General features: G+C 38.9%; 2 protein-coding genes across 2 annotated transcripts; one reads left to right on the top strand and one right to left on the bottom strand.

The window, feature by feature from the left end:
• Nucleotides 1–2,988: 2,988 nt before the first annotated feature.
• On the bottom strand, nt 2,989–5,654 carry LOC119797287 (serotonin N-acetyltransferase-like). The gene is made up of 4 exons (XM_038306304.1): nt 5,572–5,654; nt 4,998–5,260; nt 3,917–4,071; nt 2,989–3,614 (listed from the first exon to the last, which is right to left on the bottom strand). Exons 2-4 carry the CDS (start codon nt 5,152–5,154, stop codon nt 3,246–3,248), a joined length of 681 nt encoding a protein of 226 aa, XP_038162232.1. The 5' UTR covers nt 5,155–5,260; nt 5,572–5,654; the 3' UTR covers nt 2,989–3,245.
• Nucleotides 5,655–7,544: 1,890 nt separating this feature from the next.
• LOC119797284 (WW domain-binding protein 11-like) lies at nt 7,545–16,573 on the top strand. Its single transcript, XM_038306303.1, has 12 exons — nt 7,545–7,727; nt 10,232–10,318; nt 10,423–10,454; nt 10,540–10,633; nt 10,759–10,955; nt 11,174–11,307; nt 13,525–13,679; nt 13,770–13,994; nt 14,096–14,221; nt 14,295–14,576; nt 14,672–14,857; nt 15,540–16,573. The coding sequence occupies exons 2-12, from the start codon at nt 10,255–10,257 to the stop codon at nt 16,181–16,183; spliced, it is 2,139 nt and encodes a 712-aa protein (XP_038162231.1). The 5' UTR covers nt 7,545–7,727; nt 10,232–10,254; the 3' UTR covers nt 16,184–16,573.
• The last annotated feature ends 332 nt before the right edge of the window (nt 16,574–16,905 follow it).

Genomic DNA, 16,905 nt, shown 5'->3' with positions numbered 1-16,905 from the left:
ACTTAATCTGCCAGCAATCCAAACAGAAAAGATGGGAATAGCACATAGAGCAAAATAGGAATGGGAAACTCAGGAAGTCAGCAAACAGGAGAATCAGATCGTGGCTGAGAGAAACCCATGGATATAAATACAGACGGTTTGTGACTCTGGAATAGGCAATGTACAGGACTAGAGAAAGAACACCTGAATTTGGAAAAGCAATAAGGGATTAAAGGAGACCCTGTAATGAATGTACAGCTTAATAATCACTAAACAGAGCTAAAAAAATATAAGAGTGATAAGAAGGACGAGACCAAACTAACAACGTGTTGCAAAGAAAACAGGAAGTAAATGTAACAAAGCATGCAAAAGAAACCAGATCATAAAAATCAAGCAAGAACTGAAACTCAAATGAGAACCCAAGCCAGCGCATATGAACCTGGTATTTACAGAAAAGTGAAGGAAATAAAAAGCTATTGTTGAAAGAAAGCCATTAGAAGTTATATTTTTAGTTCCTTCAAAGCCACTTCAGAGGCAAAAAACGTGTTGGAAAAGGTGCTTTGGTCAGATGGAGCCAAATTTAATTCTTTGGTTAACATCAAACATAAAGAATCATGAAACATTAGCCCATGTGGTGAAACATAGTGGTGGCAGCATGATGCTGTGGGATCATCAGGGACAAAGATACTGATTGGAGTTGGATAGATAAAGCTTAATCTGTGGCCTGTTTGGTGTTTATAGAGTAAAGGGGTGAATAGATAAGCAGGTAAAACCATTCATGCATTTTTGGTAATAGATCTAAAAATCATGGATTAGTGTCACTTCATTTCACAGCTAAACTATGGGGAAGTTGGGAAAATTTAGCAAAGGTAAACAAAGGTTTGGTGCAAAAAGTACTTTGGATTTGTTGGAAATGCCTACCTGATCTAAGGCCCAAATAACAAACATGCACTATGAGTTTCTTTTAGGTAATAAGCAGGGGAGCTTGTTTGAAAAATAAAAATAAAATCTGCATATCTCTTTAAAGGCTTTAATTTTGATCTGCAGCGTAATTAGAATAAAGGTTATAATTAAAACAAAATAAAAAACAGCCTTTGTTTACTTAACCAGAGGTCTTAAAGGAGTCCACTGAGTTCCCAGTTTGTCCTTCAGTAGAAGCGGAGCGCTCAGCCGTGCATGTTATTGGATTAAGACGTGAGTCTGAGACGGTGTCACGGATTAAAGCTCCACACTGTTTCACCTGAAGGCAGCGTAGAGATGCAGCTGAAGCCAAAGTTGTGCTGAAAACCCAGACAGCTCCACAAGCTCTCCAATTCACCAGTAGTTCTTGACTCCATATTTACCAAGTGGCAACATTTGCAAAACTTTATTTAGGTCAGAATAAAAGGAGTCAAAAAAGTCAACTCAGGATAACAGTTATTAAACATTGTTTTTTTGACATTTGATTTCCAACATAAATTAAAACCAAATATTTTTGCTTTCTGATGCTTTCTAAACACCCAACAGTCGATTTTATTCGAATTTGCTGTGTATATGAAGGTTTATGTCGGGTCACTACAGGCTGACGGATGAGTGGCTCTAAATCCCCAGACGTTTACAACAGATAAAGCCTCCATAGTTGAGCAGCAGGAGATGGAGGAGCTGTTATTGAGTGGCTATGACGTCAGTTCATAGTGTAGGAAGGCCTGGAAGTCGTTAAGCAGGAAACAGCTTACAACTGCTGTGTGTTACGCCGACTATAGACACAGTTCAATGCAACACTTTATCTTAACTACATGATAACAAATAACAGCATTATAATGGGCTAGTATATATTCTCTATTTATTATGTACATTGTAAAGTAATCCACACAATTTCAGTTTGATGGGTTTCAGTTAAAAACCTGAAAAAATATCCAACAAATCAAAGTATCACATGTGCAATAAACCTTAAAAGACTCTACAGGGAACGATGGTTCATTTTACCTCCTTTTTTCTTCTTTTTTACTCGAAACTCTGGTAAAGTGTGGCTGAACTTTGCAACTGCTGTTTGCACACAAAACATGAGCACCAGTTATACACATGTTGAGTTAAATCATAGTGGTTTGAAATGTATGTTTCTAAATAGGCTGGTTGTTAATGCAGCAATCAGGGGCGCTGCTAGAGGGGTTTTAAAGGGGCTGCCAGAAGGGGGCCAGAGCTGATTTGGCTTTTGGATGGAAAATTAAATACATTAAATAAATAAATGAATAAATAAATTAAATAATGCATAAACTCCTTTTTAGGGGGGTCACTTTAGTAAGACTTATTTATGTATTTAATTTTTTCAGATGCAGATCAGTCCAGCACAGCTTGCACAGCTGACCCAAATAAGTTAATCAAGTTGTATTATCCTACTTATTAGACATCCTGTTCTCTTATTTTCCAAATTTGCCACCAAGCAGGCATTCAAGTACCGGCAGCACATCTGAATGACCCCATTCTGATAGAAAAGCAATTTTGTTTTTGTTGTTTTTTTTTTTCTTCTGTTTTTTTTTTTTAATCAGCAGTCTCTCTGTTTGGATAAAGTTAAAGTTTAAGCAAAAAAAAAAAATTACATTAAAAACAGGCTGGGAGCTGGTGTTGCACAGTCATATAGACCTGGGCAGTGCAAACTGTTGGACCTTAAGTAAGGCGCCGTGCTCTTTGTTCTGGTTGCTTTCTGTGCTAAAAAAAGGAGATTAATAACAAAGGTGGTCCTAATGGATCTACATCTTTAACCTTTCCCTCTTAGATTAAATATCTGTCTTATAATTCAGAGTCAGATGAAAAGATTCTTTACTTTTGGCTTCTTAAAATATATATATATATATATATATATATATATATATATATATATATATATATATATATATATATATATATATATATATATATATATATATATATTTATATATATATATATATATATATATATATATATATATATATATATATATATATATATATATATATATATTTATATATATATATATATATATATATTTTTTAAGAATATAGTAAAATGTCCCAGTATTACCATAGTGTAGTGTACAGAGCTCTATTAAAACAAAACTAATCAGCACCTCAGACTGATCAATATAATCTAAGATGATTTTAGTTTGCTACATATTGTTATAAGACAAAGAGGTAGACCCCAAATAAAATTCTGCCCAGGGCCCCATACAGCATTTGAGCGGCTTTGTGTGAAAGTGCCTGATTCCAGTAAAAAAAGAAAAAAAAAAACACCACAAAGAAAACAAAAAGAGTCATATATCAACTTGCTCATCGGTATTTGCCAGCGGCAATGTCAGGGGAATCTGAGGAAAGCGGATCGCCTCGCTGTTACGCCGCATGTACGCATGGCCGCTGATCGGGTACCACATCTCAGTGAAGGTGAGGTTGGCAACGGTGATGGCGCAGCGGCCCAGGACCTTGAAGCCTGACTTGCGGTAGAAGGGGATGAGGAAGTCCTCGCACATCAGCACGGCTCGGCGCACGTTGGGCAGGCAGCGCAGGTATTGCAGGTAGCGCCACATCAGAATGGGGCCTTTGCCCTGTTGCCTGAAGGTGCGGTGGACCGCCAGGACGTGGATGTGGACGGTGGAGCCACAGGGCTTATGGAGGGTCAGTGCATCCTGAAAGGAAAAGAAATATTCTAAATTATTTTAGTTTCAGTTTTTACCGCGTTGGCTTTGATAAAATGGAGAAAGATGCAGATCTGGATTGAAATCCTTGATGGACCCCTCCTCCTTTAACGGTGCAAGATATGCAGAACATAACTGCAAATATGCACTAGAATATGTATTTAAGTGGCAAAATGGAGTCACTCCTTTTTCACTCTTTGTTCTTCTGTTGTCCCCCCTGACTATGATTTTGCTGCCCTGGGTGGTGAGCCATATAATACATATCTAAAATCACAACCGGCTTAATATTTTACCGAGGTGAGCCGGTCCTGGTCCCACAGAGACCCGATGATGAACGCCACCAACCGGCCCTCCTCGAACCAGCCCATGGAGAACTCTGGACACAACGTGAGGAAATGACGCACCTCATCCAGGTGAAGGGGGCACTCTCCTGACACTGAGATAAAAGCTGGAACAAACACACAGGATAGGGGAAATGCAACATTTCCATAATGCAAACATAAACCTGAGACACAATCACACTTTAAGCTGCTATAAATTCTGCAAATTAATATCATTCTCTGCAAATAACAATGGATTTTACAACACTCCTATGATTCCTATCCTACGGAGGGCCAAAGATGTCAGAATTCACATCTGTATTATATGATTGCAGTTTAGAAAAAGCTTGTTAATTAGCCATTAATGAAAATCAGGTGCTCAGAAACAAAACACCAAACCCAAGGACTGAAGTTGAATCTTTCGATATATATTGTTATAAAATTGTTATAAAAATGTAAAAATGCAATGACTGTATTATTCATATCTATGTGATTTTTACTTAATAAAAATACTCCTAACCCATAAACTTGATTTCAATGTTCAATTAATTTATTATAGGTATAAATTAATATTATTTCAATGCATATTTCATTAATCCTTTCTGAAGTCAGTGGCATTGAAAACACTGCATGGTTAGGGTCTATTTAAAGTGCCAGTGAAAAAAATTATGCACTTTTTTTTTGCATTTATTCAATCATATTTAGTTAAGGCAACAATTGTTCTATGTCATACCCTGCTAACATGAAACAATTATATTAAAGTAACTAAATATGATTAACTAAATGCCAAAAACGGTTGCATTATAGTTTTCAGGTCTGTCACTGAAATATGTATATTAAATAAAAAATGCTTGCAAAAAGTTGCACATTATTCAGGTAACTAGTGGTTTTGATTATTTTTGGTCTTTTAAATAAATTATTGACTCATTTAAAGTGTTTTGAGATTATTATTTATTTGTTTGTTTATTTGATTGTTCCTAATGCAGAATTATAAGTCACCAGATATCTAATTGATGAATTCATTGTGGCCCTCCTTATGAGTTGGCTGACTTACCCTCCCTCTCGATCTCAAACACGCTGATGGCGTCCTGCGTGTTGAGGGGCCGCACCTCGCTGGCTGGGAGCGTGTGTCTCCGCTGGATGCCGGGCGAAACTGAAGGAGAGGTCTGCATTGGTTTGATGAAAGGCTGTGCGCCCACAACAGACATCATACGAGTCAAAACTCTTGTTCTCCAGGAGAATCCAAACTTTTTATTTTCTTTCCCGGGTCTCCTCCTCCTCTACCCCCGCTGCAGCAGGATCGCCTCTGCGGGGCCCCTGCGAAGAGAACTGGGCGGTCAGCGAGTGTATTTATGGTGCAGCTCAGCCGGGATGATTCACAGGCTGATTTGCATTTGAATAAAAAGTCATAACAGCGGAGCCCTACAATTAATCTGGATGTGTTTCAGCATGTTAACGTGGAAAAAAAATAGATAGGGATGATAATTACTGATTTCCAGTAAATCACTGCCTATTTATAGCAGCTGTGTGACTGAAGTTTTAACATTTCAGGACTGCAATTAAAAATCTCCCATCAATTTAGTGGTTCACATGGATTTCAAGTTGACTGAGTGCAAAGCATCACTTACCAAAGAGCTGAGAATATCAGAGAAGGTTGTGTGGAGCGCTGCTTCTGCCTGGATGTCTCTCCTGCTTCCACTACAGGTGTCCCTCTTCATTATGGGCTGATTATTACTATGGATCACCTGATGAAGGATTACTGAAGATGTTTCCATAACTCCCAGGCATTAGATCCTATGCTGCCTCTATGACAGAGCACACCATGCTCCCACTACTAAAGTAAAAAAAAATCTGCAGTTTTTTATCAGTCTATAACATATAACCTTTTCCAGTACAAAAGGATTTGTTTGTGAAACTCTGACAGTGTTATTGGCAATTTGTCTACATTAAAGTCTGCTCTCAGATGAAATTCCAATCCTCCAATTTTCTTGAACAAGGTCCAAAAAGCAAGGTTTGAACAAAACCAAAAAGAGTTGCTGTGTTTGATCCAAGATTTTAACCACTTTATTTTTATGGTCCCATTTAGGCAGTCAAAATCAATAACCTCCTTCCTTTGCATTTTTAACCAAACTGCTTTTCTTCATATAATGTGGTCTGTTTCTCCAAATGAAATTTCGGTTGATTTGGTTAATAGATTTAATTAATCTGTTTGGAATGGCATTTGAATAGGCTGGGTAGATACATCTAGATAAGTATTCCATCTTAGTTAGTTGTTGATAAATCCCTCTGTATCCATAAGTTTAATCGTGACTTGCATTCTTTTATTTTGTTTTCTTCATTCAGAAGTTGGCTTTGTTTTTGGTCTCTGGATTAGTGGATCCCCAGGTATTTAATTTCAGATTTAATAGGGATATTACAGATGTCTTTCAGTGGCGTCTCATGTACAACCAGCAGTTCACACTTTTTAAGGTTTAATGTTAGGCCTGAGGCTTTGTATTTGTATAAATTTGATGTCTATCTTTCAGGAATATTGTTGTGTCATCTTCTAGTTGGCTGATTATTATTTCTGTGCCATGTACATTAAGTTTTTTAATATCATTACAATTCTTAATATAGATAGCTAGCATTTCTATGGCTAAGATGAACAGGTATGGTGAGATGGGGCAGCCCTGAGGAATACCCACGTTAACCTTGAAGCTTGGGGTGGTGCCACTGGGCAGTAGGACGCAACTGCTAATATCTCAATACAGTCCACTGATAATTTCTCGAAACTTGACTCCGAAACCAAAGTGTTTGAGAGTCGAAAGAATAAATGGATGCTCCACGGAGTCAAACGCTTTGTAGAAGTCTAGAAAGAGAAGGAAACCATGATCTTCTATTTGGTTTCTATATTCAATTATGTCCATTACCAATCTAATATTATTTTGGATTTATCTTCCCTTTAAGAATCCTGACTGTGTATCTGCAATTAGATCTAAAATCCCTGTTTGGAGACGAGACTTGAAGATGTAAGTTAAAAGTTTGTAGTCTGAATTTCTGAGTGTAATGGGGAATTAATGAAAGAATGAACCCCAGTTCCACTCAGTTTGTTCAAAATGTGCATCTGTTTTTGATATATCAGTTAAATCTGCCATCCTGGCAAAAATAGAAAAAGGTACACGGATATCACCACTTTTTATAACGATTCCAGTGATTTTGATACAGACATAAAAATGAACGCTCTCTAAATGTATTGAAAGAAATACCTTAAATTCAACTTATTTGAAAATACGTTTCTACTTTTGGTTATTAATACTTAAATCTGTTGATTTATATGAATAATATTTCAATTATTTTATTTGGTCATTCATAAACTGACAGCGTTTGCTTGTAATTACTCCTTCTGACCGCTAGAGGGCAGACAATTGAAGTTGTAACTCTTGATAGCATTGTCTAAAACTACACTGAAATATTTTCAAAGACTCAATTAGATCTTTCAATGTGTGATATTTATAACATGGTTTATATTGAATTGGATAATAACATGTTTTTTTAAATCATAAAATAAAAACAGAGCCCTAAATCTAAAATCGCTGTAATTTTTCTTCGTTTTGGTGACGTCAAGGTTACCTTTCCGCTTCTGCATGCAGCAGTAAACATGGCGGACGGCTAACACATTCATAATTAAAATAAGTCCTGGCTGAGGTTCTTCTCTGCAGGACTAAAAACAGAAACGCATCCTTTGCTGAGTGTATCCTAGGAGACGTGTAAGCCTCATTGGAGGCTGTTTTTCTTTATAGAAAAGGTAAAGTCTGCCTTGCCTCTCGCGATGGTGCTATCGATGCTAACGCGGGGCATAGCTTCAGTTTCATGCTAATGTGATAAGTTATGACTTCCGAACCTCAATATACTATTGTTTACCAGACGTAAATGTTTTCGAATTAGTCGTTTTTCGTTACTCATTTAACTGTTCCATTGAAAAATATCGAACAAATCTCATTAAGGTGCCTTAGCTAACCTGTTAGCTAGCACTGGCTAACGTGAGGTGGTTTATATTTACGAGTCCTAGCAATAAGTTTATAAGTTAAACATAAAAACGATGCAGTGAATTTACGTTTTGTTTAATAAGACATCTGTATTATTATTCTGTTTATAATTAGCTAACAATTTATTTATTAAGTGAGTGTTATGGACAAAAAAAAAATCGCATTAACGTATTAAAATAACTGGCTTTTTAAAGGGGTAATGTAGATGATTTCAATTAGAACCTGATGATTAACATTAGAACCTGTTAAAAGTTATTAATCAGAAGAACAAGAAGTTTTGCATTTTCAGTTTATTGTTTTTGTATATTCCCTGAAACAATCGATAAGAAAACTCGCATAAATGTTTGATCCTATTTCATTGACTAGATTCAAAGTTATCTGAATTATTATTCTATTTGTCTAAAATTCACTTCTACTGGCTGTTTTATACACTACTTAAGAACAAGTATAAGTTATAAGATTTGTTTCGTATTGCGGTATTTGTGTGAAGAATTCGTATAAAAATGTTTGAAGCAATAATTCCTGCTGCTGCTAATATATGATCGAATGTTTGATGTCATATTTGTTATATCTGATACAACAGTTTATATTTTCTTATTTAGACAACTCAAAATATAAAATAAATAAAGTAGTAATTCGCAATTAAAACATCTCTGTTGTATAAAATACTATGTGTTGTGCTGTTGACAGAGAAACTGATGGTATAAAAAGTTGAGATGGTTAAGCTGTTAGTTTGGGTATTTTGCCTCCAGTTGGCTGTTCAAATCTGCTATCTCAGCATATAGGTCGTTAACAATCAATGTAACTCTCGAAAGAGAAATTTATGATGCTTTTTTTAAGTTTCCACTTGACTGTCTGTCCGAGCCAGAAATACTTGAAGCTCAGACAGGCAAGCGAAACATAAGAACTGTGTTTTAGCCTGTGGTTTGTTAGTGAGCGACACCATGAACGGTTGGTTAAAAGCTTTTTTGGTGCTATTTGCTTTAAAAACCTAAAATCAAAAAACAACTATAGTCGGAGCAATAAAAACAATATATGTCTGTGGATTAAATCAGTTGATTGCTGTTATAAAAAGGCTTGAGAAAAGTGTTTGTTTTAACCTATGGCTGAAACAACCAGATTAATCGATTATAGAAATAATGGTTGACAAATTTAGTAAGTGATTTGGCTTCTTGTCATTAACTGGAGTATGGGGACTCTAAAAGTGCCATTAGATGGAAAAGCAGCACATTCATAGCAGTAATTATCAAAATTGTAAAAAAAAAAAAATGTATATATATCAAAATAGTTTATTTTTAGCTTCACCTGATATACATTTTGTGTACAATCTTCTTCAAGGTAGTTTTGCTATCCGGTTATTATTTGATTAATAAAATAACTAATCCAGAGATTAAACAACTAGCAAGGTAATCACTATTTGCAGCCCTAGAGTATCCCCTTTAGTTGTCATGAAAAAACACTGAGGTCCTCATGGAAATGTACTTCCCACAGTTTCACCTGCAAGAGTTAAAAATTGGTTACTAGTAGGGTTGTCATGACACTGAAATTTAGGGTTGCAACTCACAATTATTTTCCAAATCGATCAATCTGTCAATTATTTTTTCGATTAATAATTGGATAGCCCAAGATTCTTTAAAGAGACTTCTTGTGAATTAAAATAAGGTGAAACTCAAACTTTTCCACTTGAGGATTTTGGGATAGAGCATATTGACAGACTAAAACGTTTTTTTTTTTTTTTTTTTTTTTTTTTTATATATCAAATACAAAATGTTTATATATTTGTTTACAATCTTGGTCAAAATACTGCTCTAAACGGGTTTGTCTGTGAGCTATAGGCATGTTTCTAGGGACTCTAGTTAACAATTAATCTATCACTAATTGAAGATTATTTCAATAATGGAGTAATCCAATCAGTTGTTTCAGCCCTACTGAGATTTCAAACATCATATCGATACTAAAGAAAATATTCAGTAATCATAATAGCATTTTGATACCATGGGGATAAAGTATGAAAAATAATTATAAGGACAACATTTTTTTAATCATATTTTTATGGTCATGAGATATTATTCTTCTAATGTGTAAATAATCCAGGAAAAAAAAAACAAATATATATATGTGTATATATATATATATATATATATATATATATATATATATATATATATTTTTTTTTTTTTTTTTTTTTTAAATAACGTTTAAAAAAATTTGTGAATTCTGTTGTCTTTATCTAAATCATCACTGGTGATTTGATGTCTGGCAGGGTGAAGGAGACGGCTTGTAAAAATGGGGCGGCGTTCTACCTCTTCCACCAAGAGTGGGAAGTTTATGAATCCCACCGACCAGGCCAGTAAGTATCAGCCAGTAAATAAACCGCCTGCCGACCTGTTTACTGACATTGGAATAACATGTCTCTGTATTAGTGGCTGATTCTTGGTGTTTACCGCTTTACAGGAAAGGAGGCCAGGAAAAGGGAGTTAAAAAAGGTAAAACTCAATGTTTTAAACATATCATCTTCAAGGCAGGGGGGAGTTTTTAAGTCGCTGATGTTCCTTATTTATGTTTTTGCAGAACAAGAAGCAGAGGATGATGGTGAGAGCAGCTGTGCTGAAGATGAAAGATCCCAGACAAATCATCAGAGACATGGAAAAGTTGGATGAGATGGGTGAGAGACGCAATTTCCTTCAGTTGCATGTTTCATTTTTGCTTTTAAATCTCTTACTCTGCATGTTATCAAAATTAAGACCCTTTAGATCTGTTTGAAAAATCTGACCTCTTTGGTATTTTTAGAGTTTAACCCAGTTCAGCAGCCCTTATTGAATGAGAAGGTGCTGAGGGACAAGCGGAAGAAGTTACGTGAGACGTTTGAACGTATCGTCCATCTGTATGAGAGGGAAAACCCAGAAACCTACAAGGAGCTGCGCAAACTGGAGCTGGAATACGAGACCAAGCGAGGGCAGCTGGCTCTGTACTTTGACTCGGTCAAGGTAGGATGGATGCTTTGCGGAAGTCTAGTTTATTTTTTTAATTATTTTTTTATTTTCCCTCCACTATTTTCAGAAAACTCACTGTTGAAAATCTTTAAAATAAATTGTAAAATTAACAAAATGTAGATTCAGCTAAAGCAGTTGGTATCATTTAGTCCTCACTCTGTATCTTATCCACCTTCTAATATTATAAATGCTCTTCTTCTTTATTTTTCCAGAATGCAGAGTCAGTGGAAGTGGACAGCATCCCTTTACCCGACATGCCTCACGCCCCATCCAACATCCACATTCAGGACATCCCGCTGCCCAGAGCTCAGCCTCCTTCTATACTGAAAAAAACCTCCTCTTTTGGGTAAGTTCTGGCCTTCAACAAATCTCCTCTGCTTTGCACAAATATTCACACCCCTTAAAAGTTTCACACTTACTTAAATATGAACAAAAAATTTCAATTAATATTATTGCATTTTTACATTATCATCTTAAATCTGCTTTCATGTGAGGGAATTTGTTGACATTTTCTTTCTTCTGTGGTCCTGATAAATCTTGTATTTCTGTTTTTGAATGAATCAAACCTGTAATTGAATGAAAGCCTTTAGAAATCTGTTTGCCACTAGCTTTGCAGAGAACCCTGTTAGCATGTAAAGGAAATGTGTTTCCATGGCGGCACTCCAAGGCAGCGGCAAAGAACAGCTCCTCTTAACAAATTTCACAAAATATGCTGCTTAAAACGATACAAACTGGACCTCAAAACCACATCTATGATCACCGACGCCTGCTGGAGCTACGGTCACAAAATGTTTTAAATACTGACCGTTTAAAAAAGCTTCTCCAGCACCGTCTGTCGCTGCTAAACCTGCCTATGGCGCCACTGCTTCAACCATGTCAGCCTCTTACCCCGAAATCCCACATCCTCCGTCAGCGCTTTGCTCCTGCTGCGCTCCAGATCGTCTGCGCAAAGCAAAGCCTACATCCTCCGCTGTTCCTCCCGTCTTGCTCCGCTCCGACTTCCTCGGAGTTTGAGGAAACATGCGCGATATTATTAAACTAAAAGGAGCAAAACATGCGGAAATGAAAAAGGGTTTCCGCAGATCATTACAAATATTAAAAATCATTAAATTATTATTTTTAAATTAAGGCCTTTATTGGCACTGATTAAATGAGATTATTGTGGCATTTGAAATGCTTTATTAAAAAAAATTCATAAAAACAATTTCGTCAGATATATTATATCATGATGAATTTGAGCGGAACTGCTTGCAGTTTATCATAAAGCCGTATGTTCGAAAAAAGAAGCTCAATGCAGAGAAAAGGCTAGAGAATGGGGGAAAATGCAAATGTCAACAACAGTGGATCGAAAACGAGGATATATATATATATGAGTCATGGGACTGTGCTTACAGCTCCTTATTTCATGTACACTAATAACTTGTGTACATGATACTTGTTGATTTCATTAAAATTATTTCTAATAGCATTAAAAAGCATTAAATTATAGTTACTCATTTCTGTATAAACCCTGTGAACGCTTAATTTAATATGACATATTAAAGAAATCCCCATCAGCATCCAGCATATGTTCAGATTCTGCCCAAATATTTTCGTTTTGTTGTGGATTTTTCTGACAGGGATAACTAGGATCATCCATGTTTTGTATGAACTATGTTTGTTCTCTGCTTCCAAACTCAGTATCTCTTCATCCATTCCTGCGATAAGAAGATAGTTTTGAAGTTGTGACAGGCGCTCTTAGAAGTTAGAAGAATGGATTTGATTAAACTTTTAAGCCCCTCGTTATGAAATAAATATTTTGATGGAGATGAGAAATCTGCTTCCTGGTTGGTGAATAACCAATAGTTTGCATCCAATCATTTAAATAAAGGCTCTTTGTTTTTGGGAATATATAAGAATTTTGCTCTAATTTCTAATTACCGATATGTTGTTCCTATTTTTTATTTAAGCCAAATCGGATCTTCTCGCCGTTCTTTTTCCTGTTTGATGCGATTGCAATAGCGGATCTTGACCTGGCTGGACCGGAGCGGAGCAAAAAATAGCTCGGCTCCGTATTTTGGTGGTGAAGGACGGAGAAGACGTATGTGGACGGTGATGTGCGGAGGAGTAGCGGTGGATGTGGAACAGCTCTCATTGGTTAACATGACAGACAAGTGCACCGCATGACGTACATAGGCGGGGCAGAGCACAGTGGAGCGCTGACGGAGTATGTGGAATCTGGGGTCAAACCCAGGGGGCAACCACCCTCACAGCATCATCATCGTCCTCTTCCTCCCCTGAGCCAAGAGAAGCGAGTGCTTCAGGAGCTGGAGGCAGTAGTAGCAGCTCAACAACAACTGCTGCTTACCTTATCAAGACTGCCCTTTAAAAAATTTAATTGTCTAGATAGCTGTTCTAAATGTAATTTCTTTTTGTTTACACTTGTGTATACAAAATGACAAAATAAATCTGTCTAAGTCTAAATGAGTTTCCAGGGGTGTGAGTACTTTTTAAAAAGGCTCTTTTTTTGTTTGTTTAATTGTCCGCTGCAGGGCTAATCCTTATGTTCTGAATTTCTTTTTAGCAAACCCTCCTCTGGTACAGGACTGCCAACAGTCCCCAGTGTCCCACGTTTACCTCCTGGGAAGAAACCTCCAGGACCCCCTCCCGGCCCGCCGCCCCCACAGGTGCTGGCGCTGTATGGCATTCCCTCCAGACGAAACTACGGCACAGATGCGGGTACGATTCTAAACAGATCTCCAGCTGTTCTCCTTCTTTGTTTCTGTGTTCCATCCTTCTGTTTTTTATTTTATTTTTTTGTTTGAGCAGAGCTTTCCATTCCTGGCTTAGAAAGAGACTCTGGCATGGATTTGGGAAGAGATCGGGACAGTGGGAGCGAGAGCGACAGAGACCGGGACGACGGAGACGACGACAGCGACTCTGAGGACGACAGCGAAGATGATGGAGATGAAGGGGGAGATGGAGAAAGATCACGCTCAGATCGACAGGGTGACGACAGGGATGAGGACAGAGACAGGAGTGAAAGACACGCTGGTGGGCATTTATTTAGTTTTTATTTGTACTCCTCAGCAGCAGAGGTAGTATGCAGAGCATTACTGTTCTCACTGATAACTTCCTCGTATTGATGCCTGCAGGTCGCAGCGTGCGTTTTGCAGATTTATCAGCAGATGACTCTCGGGATGGAAAGAGAAAGAAAAAGAGAGTGGTGAAGAAGACGAAGGCCATCACTCCGCTGCAGGCCATGATGTTGAGGATGGCAGGTACTTACAGTCACCAATGTGTTGCGACGTCGTCTTGTCTTTTAGTTTCTGTAACCATGCCGGTTCTCTTCAGGTCAGTCGATTCCCGAGGAGGAGGAAGAAGAGGAGGTAGAAGAGGAATACACAGACGAGTCGGACGCCTCAGACACTGAGGACCGGGGGCCAACCGGGGACTCTCAGTCCAACACTACGGCCAATCAGCGTCTGCCCCCTCCTCCTGGGTCAGTCGGACAGCAGGGACCTCCACCCATGCAAGGCCCGCCGATGACTGGACCTCCTCCGTTGGGTCCTCCACCAGCTCCTCCAATGCGGCCCCCTGGTCCCCCCTCGGGCCCGCCCCCTGCACCCCCTCCAGGCTAGTTTGACTTACTTGGAAACATTTGCTGATGGTGGTTTTGCTCATATCTACTAACATGCTGTAATTTAAATTAATTGTTCTGTAATTCTTAGGCGCCCCTCCGTTTTTGAGGCCCCCCGGTATGCCTGGAGGAATTCGGGGTCCCATGCCTCGTCTCCTGCCCCCTGGTCCTCCACCTGGCCGACCACCTGGCCCTCCTCCAGGCCCCCCGCCCAGTCTCCCTCCTGGCCCTCCACCCCGTGGCCCACCTCCCAGGCTACCCCCTCCAGCACCACCAGGTACATCTTTTTTTCAGCTTCTTATTAAAGTATTCACACCCTGGAAACTTTTTTTTTCCTGTGTTACAACAAGCTTCTAGGAAAAGAAAAAGGCTTTCAATTATTTTACCCCCAGAAATCTTCAGGACAGAAGTAGTTCCTGTTTGAAGGACGGGCAGGGAAGCTCCGGTCAAATAAGGATGATCAATTAAAATGATCTAACATGGAGGGGAAAGCTACAATATTCCCACCTAACTCCTTCCAACAAAGAAGTAGAACAGGGACTGTTTTATCAAAAGAGACATTTCTACATTTTATCTCAAAGTTGGGTAAAAGAAGAATAAATAAATAAATAAATATAAAGAAAAAGTTGCTCTGTGGTGGGATTCAATGCAATTCTGTTCCAGGAAAAAAACGGAGAAACTGCTTAAACAAAAACATGAGCTTGTTCTTTATCATTTTCTAGCCAAAGTTTGACCAAAGAGCCGCTGGTAGCTCTGTAGCTAGAAAGTTTATCAATGTTCTTTTCTAGACGTGTTAATCTGGTGTAGACCTTCACAAAAAGATATTCGTCTGTAGCTGTAGGTGAAGTTGTCAAAGTGTGACTATAGCGACATGAAGCTACCTGCACAGAAGTTATGAGGAATGTAGTTTTTATTTGTTTTTCTTTTTTAAAGCTGCTATATTCTTTGTCTTTTTTCAGGGATTCCACCTCCTCCTCCAAGAGCAGGAGCCCCTCCCCGTCTTGCGCCTCCACTCTCCATGTTTCCTCCACCGCTCAACTCCAACGTACTCAGTGCTCCTCCCAGCATCGTTCCAAGACAGAAAGCCCCGGGGTCCAGCCAGGAAGGCTCACAGAGCAGCATGCCGCCCCCATCCATGCCCATGCGACCGGGAGTCATGCAGATGCCCCCTCCCCCCGGTACAGCCGGCGCCCATCATCACGCGGCCACAATCGAAAAAAGAGCCAACATCACCTCTGCGGCTGCGGGAGGAGGCCTGGCGGCGGGCGGTGGCGCTGGAGGTGCTACCATTTCAGCCAAACCTCAAATTATCAACCCCAAAGCGGAGGTCACCCGCTTTGTTCCCACGGCACTGAGGGTGCGTAGGGACAAGGGAGGACCAATGCCGGGGGCAGCGACAGGATCACTGGAGAAGGCAGCGGGGAGTGCTGCAGGGCGGAGGGGAGACGAAGGGATGGGAGGAGGACAGTGGCAGAAACAGCAAGCGGCTGCTACAATGGGGCATGCCAACCCATCCCACATGGGTTCTGTTCCTCAGCCCAGCATGAAGACGAAAGACCAAGTTTATGAAGCGTTTATGAGAGAGATGGAGGGACTGCTGTAGGAATCAACAGGTTCTTTGAATTACGGACCTGTTTTCCTTGTTTGCTGTGCAGAGTTGTAGAAGTAGCTGTCCTTAGATAACTCAGAAAAAAATAAATCTGATCCTATCCATGTATGAATACTAATATTTCAACTGGTGGTTATTTTCTCAAGGCAACTGAACACTGCTCTGCACGGCTTCATTTCGTCTGCTTGTGTTTTTATTTTTTTAAATTTAAAAATGTTTCCCAACAATTTGACTTCAGTGAAGCAACTTTTGAGCAACTGACTTGTTTTGTTTTATTACTGACCATCTTAAAAAGGACCGTTATATGTTGAATTGTTTTTTTCACTGATAAGTCATGTGTGAAACAATTTGTCATGCAGCCAAATAAAAATCAGTTCAAACATGTTTTTTGTTTTTTTGTCACCATGGAAAATTATCCAGCTAATATTTAGCTGGATTAAAAAAAAAATCCTCAAAGATTCTTTTTAGTTAAAAAAAATACTAGCCTAGTAAACTAGCCCCACCCGCCAGCGGCAAAAATAATTTTTGCCTGACCCCCAGATTCCACATACTCCGTCAGCGCTCCGCTCCGCCCCGCTGACGTACGTCATGCGGAGCGCTTGTCTTTCATGGAAATCAATGAGAGCTGTTCCACATCCACCGCTACTCCTCCGCACGTCTCCGTCCACGTACGTCTTCTCCGTCCGTCACCGACAAATTACGGAGCCGAGCTATTT

This window comes from Cyprinodon tularosa, unplaced genomic scaffold (genome assembly GCF_016077235.1).
Source record: "Cyprinodon tularosa strain WSP-4 unplaced genomic scaffold, ASM1607723v1 ctg579, whole genome shotgun sequence".
NCBI classification, from domain to species: domain Eukaryota; kingdom Metazoa; phylum Chordata; class Actinopteri; order Cyprinodontiformes; family Cyprinodontidae; genus Cyprinodon; species Cyprinodon tularosa.
The sequence above is the reverse complement of the archived record's forward strand: the minus strand, read 5'-3'. Positions and strand labels throughout refer to the sequence as shown.

What these genes read in the sequence shown, in the direction of transcription:
- LOC119797287 (XM_038306304.1), bottom strand. Translation starts at nt 5,154, where the DNA reads ATGATGTCTGTTGTGGGCGCACAGCCTTTCATCAAACCAATGCAGACC. An exon ending in GTTTGAGATCGAGAGGGAGG is followed by an intron (nt 4,072 to 4,997) that starts GTAAGTCAGCCA and finishes TGTTTGTTCCAG; the next exon opens with CTTTTATCTCAGTGTCAGGA. An exon ending in ACCAGGACCGGCTCACCTCG is followed by an intron (nt 3,615 to 3,916) that starts GTAAAATATTAA and finishes TTTTCCTTTCAG; the next exon opens with GATGCACTGACCCTCCATAA.
- LOC119797284 (XM_038306303.1), top strand. Translation starts at nt 10,255, where the DNA reads ATGGGGCGGCGTTCTACCTCTTCCACCAAGAGTGGGAAGTTTATGAAT. An exon ending in CAGGAGTGAAAGACACGCTG is followed by an intron (nt 13,995 to 14,095) that starts GTGGGCATTTAT and finishes TGATGCCTGCAG; the next exon opens with GTCGCAGCGTGCGTTTTGCA. An exon ending in ACCCCCTCCAGCACCACCAG is followed by an intron (nt 14,858 to 15,539) that starts GTACATCTTTTT and finishes GTCTTTTTTCAG; the next exon opens with GGATTCCACCTCCTCCTCCA.